Below are 6,000 nucleotides of genomic sequence, written 5' to 3' on the forward strand. Positions count from 1 at the left end.
CATGTTATGTCTTGGAATTGCGCCCATTCTGGTTTACTTATGAATTTTGACCAATTTAGTTTTGATATGTAGGAGTTGTGTTAGAATGAAATGCCACATCAAGTTCTGTCTGTTTTTTTCTATAATGGGTGACATTTTGGCAAAACATGGTTACATTATTATGGAATATTAACATGTAGTGTGTCTTTAAAGTATAAATGGTCACATTTTTACTTAAGATGGTTACTTTCTAATCTACTTTGAAAATGTGACCCTGGTAGTTGTGATATGTAGGTGTTATAGTATGTAATGTGTGGACAGGTAGTGTGTCTTTAAACTATAAATGGTCACATTTTTACTTAAGATGGTTACATTCTGATCTCCTTTCAAAATGTGACCCTGGTAGTTCTGATATGTAGTACTTTTAGATTAAAATATGACATCATATTCTGATTGTTTTTTACTATAAAGGGTGACATTTTGGCAAACCATGGTTACATTATTATGGAATATTAATATGTAGTGTGTCTTTAAACTAAAAATGGTCACATGTAGTGTGTCTTTAAACTAAAAATGGTCACATATGTAGTTCTTTTAGATTAAAATATGACATCATGTTCTGTTTGTTTAATACAGTGAAGGTTGACATTCTGATAAGGAATGTAACCATTCTTATGGACTGTGAGCATGTGACCATCATCGGTCAGATATGTAGGTGTTGTAGTATGAAATGGGGGAGAAAGTTGTCTGTAGGTATCTGTTTAAAATGGTTACATTCTGACTTATGATGGTTCCATAATGATTGACTGTTAAAATGTGCCAACGGTCGTTGTGATATGTAGTTTCATTAAGTACAAAAGGTTGTATGTGTTTAAAACTCAAAATGGTCACAAAGTGACTAAATTTACTGACATTCCTGTGGACTGATGACATGTTACCATATTAGATATGATATGTAGATGTTTGTTGAGCATTTAAAATGGTGACAATCTGTCTAAAGTTGGTTACATTTTGATTCAATGTTAAAATGTGAGCATAGTAGGTGTGATATCTACCTGTCTTAAAAAGTGATATTAAAAGCTAGGTATGTTGAACCTTATATTGGGGTATTGAGGTTGTGCCAATGTTCAATGTGTTTAAAAAGTCATATTTATCCATGTACAGGAGCGAGTACTGAAATGGTACCAGACAAAGAGGAACCAGAGGTTGATTTCGCGCTTACATCGTGAAGTGGCAGCAGAAATGGTGGCGGATCCTCCATTGTCTCAGCAGGTGCGGGAACATCAGAGCGAAGATGGTGAAGCAGCGGGTGAAGTGGAAGAGACCTTTACGCAGAAATTGGATGGTGACCCCGCATTCTATGCCGACTTTATTGCCATGCTTGATCAGGTGGACCAGGCTTTAGAGAACGTGGTTCTCCCGCCCTCTTTTTCCTTGGGGATAGAGGACATTGGCACACAGGCTCCAGGACGCTCGTACGATCTCAGGAACACTCGTGCTAGAGATCGTCCACAAGGTCTGGTTAACAACAGCTCTAAGGATGTCAGCCGTGCCCAACCCCGTCCAGTACCAAAGCCTGGTGGCGGTAAGAAGAAATGAAGTGGGGTCGCGTTAAGTTAATTTAACTGTCGGTTGTTAATAATGAAGACTTTTTAGTTTTTCGTACTGTTAAGGATGTATTATTTTGGGACTGCACTTTTTGTGCTTCGGGCTGTGAAGGAACTGTGAAACAGTCCTTGTTTTGTAAGCAACTACTGGACTACCTGTCCGATGACCTGTTAAGACTCGTGTGGTGACTTTATTAATAGTAATGTAGTTATAGTAATATGTCCCAATTTTATTAAGCAGGTGTTATCATATAATAGACAATGTCAACAATCATAGTGCCATATGTCAGCAATCATAAGCCATATGTTACCATTTGTAACTAACATTATAGTTCCTGATTTATAAGGTAAAAGGGTAACATTCTACCTTAAAATGACTACACATCTCTGCTTTATAAAATGTGTAAGAGCTTTTTTAAAAAACATTATAGGTCCTGATTACAATACACAAACTTTATGAAATGGTCACATTATAGACAATGCCAACAATCATAGTGCCATATGTTACCATTTTTATTTAAGTTAAAGGGGTCACATTTTAAAATGATAACATCTGTGCTTTATAACATGTGTCAAAACGTGTGTAAAAAACACAACTTTATAAAATGGTCACATTATACACAATGGCAACAATCATAAATCCATATGTGACCATTTTTAAGTAAGGTAAAAGGCTCACATTATACCTTAAAATGATAACATTTGTGCTTTATAACATATGTGTAAAGACATCGTGGTTAGTCACTTTATCAATTTTATAATGTGACCATTTTATAGTTCACTGTTATCCTTTTAACCAGAACTTATTATCGTCATAGGTACTGATGTTACCATTTATGTGAAAATTTGTTTGTTAAAAGGGTAACATATTTAGCAAACAATGACAACAATGATCACATGTGGAGCAAAATACGCATACATTTTAACAGCAAAATAAGCAATTCAGATTGCCTCAATTAGGTTTTAAGTGCACCCAAATAACAGGCATTTAAACAGCAGGAACATACAAATAAAAAAGGGTGACATTACGCCATTGCCTTGGTGACATTAACAGGTTACGACCACATTAGTAGAAACACACTCGGGATTGAGGCGTAGATGATATATCATAGCAGACGCGGCACAGCGACGTACATAGTACTCTCCCCTGCACCACCATCAGACCTTTCCGGGCCTTCTTCCTTGTTCCCATGTTCCTTTTTTTCGTTGACTTCGACCCTTTGTTGTACAACGTACAGGGTCAAGAATCGGAGGCACAGGCACAGACACTTCTACGGTTGGTTGATCTTCCTCCATATTAAGCTTAGCAAGCAACAATTCCACCTCCTCATTCGCTTTAATAAACAGCTTATCCACGACAGCTCTTGCATCAGATAAATTATGACATTTAGTGATGAGGTAGTTCATAGCCGTCAACATTGAACGCCGCCAATTGATGGCGTCATGAGCGGCAGTTCTGCGTATGTCGCTTGGGAGGAGCCTCTCCCACACTGTAGTCTTTGAAAATTTGGTCCATCTACGTAGTATGTACCTATCCGGTATCTCGACAACATAATGCATGTGGAGGACACGGATGATGTGACTGCAAAGCATACCCTTAACCTGGAAGTGTCGGCACGTACATTCTGTTAGGTTGTTCTTGCAATCATAAGTCACGTGGTGGTCGTCCTCGTCGTGGCTCGCAGGGGAAACACGATACAACAACATCTCAGGGTCATCAATCGGAAGGATAACAGCCCGAGTACCCATGGCAAGCGCAAAATCTTTCTCAAAGACCCGAAACAGTTCCAATGTGTAAACCTGAGATGCATGTAGTAACAAATCCACTAGAGGGTAGACAGAGGATAGTGTAGATCGTATGCCATTGAATTCTTTACGCTCTTCCTCACCGCGCCATCTTTTGACCGTGTTTTCAAATATCTGAAAGAATTCAGTGACAGAAGTGGTCTTAGAAGCTTGGAAGCCCATCGCATGGTTTGTGCTCTCACTCCTTTGTGACGATAGAATCCCGGCTGAAAAGAATTGATTGTTCAAGGCAGTGCTCCATTTAGCTCTATGTTTGTACAATCTCTTAAACCATGGATGGTTCACTAACCCATATTCTGTCAACATTTTATGCCAAGTCTCCTCAAACTCAGTCTCACTGTAGCAACCATGGAGGCATTTGTTGAATAGTTTCTGGAACGGACGATCACCCTTTAACTTCCCGAATTGAGAAATGGCGTTTTGTTGAATGTGCCACTGACACAGACGATGTCTCGTTTGTGGATAAACCTGTCACCAGATTAACGGATACAGAATTAGACACAAATGTTGATAAACCTGTCAGCAGTTGTAAACACACACAACTTGCTGTCACGTTTCTTATTAATACGTATACATATCAGACTATCATGGTCACATTTTAACAGAATATCAAAATGTAACCCCAACTTTGGTCATACTGTCACCATTTAAAGTTTAAAGATTGTTACCTAAAACGGCTACATATCATGCTTATTATGGTCACGTTTTAAACGTAACCCGAAATGTGACACACTGTAGTCCTAATGTCACCATTTACAGTTTAAAGGTAACACTGAAGTATAAAATGGTGACAGTATGCAAAGTATACAAAATCAGTCATACCGTTTCAATGGCGTTTGCTATTGCTTGGTCTTGGTCAGTGAAGATCGAAATGGGACGAACATCGTCACCCATGGATTCGTTGAAAGCATTGAACAACCACTCGAATGATTCTTCCTTCTCGTTCGACAGGAAAGCACAACCAAACATGACATTCGACCAATGGTTATTAATACCAACAAAGGCTCCACATATGAGATTGTACCTGTTGGTGCGATATGTCGTGTCAAATATTTTAACATCTCCGTACAACAAATAGTCCTCTCTCATCATCGCATCCCGCAAGAATAGGTTACTTAATCTTCCTTTTCCGTCAAACTGAACTCGGAAAAAGAACCCCGGCTCCTCCGCTTGCCTTTTAGTCATGAGGTTGATTAAAGTGGCTGCATCGCCACCTTCAATTGATTTCATCTTCAATCTGTTAACATAATTAATATGGTCTCGCTTTGTGTGGCCAACAAACGCATCACCCCAGCCCCCGCCGCAGCAACCCTAAATTGGACTGAAGGAGGAACATGCGCTTCAGTCATTGACTTAATCACCTCACCCTCCGCTTCTGTGATCTTGCGCTCCGACCTATGATGATGCTGCCACTGGACGGGTGTGAAAGGGTGATTATGTTCGGCCACATGCTGTACTACCATCCATAATCCATCACTGTTTACTTGTGTCCTAACAAAGGCTTCGCACTTACAGCGAGTAATTGCTGCATTCCTCACATTGGTAGTACTGCCTTGTTTACCATTCGCATGTACACCTTCGCAAGAGCACCTGAAGTATCTCTCAATCAGCGGCCTGTCTTTCACGTCGGCTCGACGAGATGTTGATTTCTTGATACTAAATCCCTTCAATTGCGAATGTTTCTTATACAAGCTGAAGATGTGCTCCCATTTTCTAGCTTTTATTCCAAGTAAACAACCTGATAAATCAGTACCTATAATAAGATAATAAAAGCATTCGTCACATTTCATACTAAATATGCGGTCACATTTCAAACTAAAACAACTACATATCACAAATAAAATGGTAACATTTGAGTAGTATATAAAAATGTAATCATATTTAGTCAGATTATCACCATTTCAAGTTGTAAACACACAGAACATGCTGTCACGTTGCTGTCTTACTAAAACATCTACTTATCATACCTATCATGGTCACATTTAAGACTATAACAGGATGTAATCAACTTTAGTCAAACTGTCACCATTGTTTAGTTTTTGAACACACAATATTGCTGTCACGTTGCTGTCTATAACGTCTACATATCATAGCTATCATGGTCACATTGTAACAATTTATCAAAATGTAACCAGCTTTAGTCATACTGTCACCTATTTAAGTTTAAAGAGTATTACTTTAAAACGCCTACATACCATAACTGTCATGGTTACATTTGAACAGTTTCCCGGAATGTAACCAAGTTTACTTATAATGTCACCATTTTAAGTTTCAAATTACTCTCACGTTTCATACAAAAACAACTTCAAATCGACTTATAATGGTGACATTTTAATACTATCACCATTCTAAGTTGTAAACACACACAACTTGCTGTCAGGTTTCTTAATAAAACGTCTACATATCATAAGTATTATTAGCTAAAACGTCTACATACAATAGCTATCATGGTAACATTTTAACAGTAACTTGGAGTGTAACCAAATTTACTCATAATGTCACCATTTACAGTTTACAGACAATCTATGACAAGATACACAAAATAAGTAGCTTTGGCAAAAAAGGTAACACTGAAGTCTAAAATGGTGACAGTATACAATAGACAATG

At 38.2% G+C, this 6,000-nt stretch overlaps 1 protein-coding gene across 1 annotated transcript; it reads right to left on the bottom strand.

Moving 5' to 3' along the window:
* Positions 1-2,486: 2,486 nt before the first annotated feature.
* On the bottom strand, positions 2,487-5,146 carry LOC141657469 (protein FAR1-RELATED SEQUENCE 5-like). Its single transcript, XM_074464716.1, has 2 exons — positions 4,215-5,146; positions 2,487-3,860 (listed from the first exon to the last, which is right to left on the bottom strand). The coding sequence occupies exons 1-2, from the start codon at positions 4,620-4,622 to the stop codon at positions 2,745-2,747; spliced, it is 1,524 nt and encodes a 507-aa protein (XP_074320817.1). The 5' UTR covers positions 4,623-5,146; the 3' UTR covers positions 2,487-2,744.
* Between the last annotated feature and the right edge of the window lie 854 nt (positions 5,147-6,000).

Source organism: Silene latifolia, chromosome 5, assembly GCF_048544455.1.
Source record: "Silene latifolia isolate original U9 population chromosome 5, ASM4854445v1, whole genome shotgun sequence".
In the NCBI taxonomy this organism is placed as follows: Eukaryota; Viridiplantae; Streptophyta; class Magnoliopsida; order Caryophyllales; family Caryophyllaceae; genus Silene; species Silene latifolia.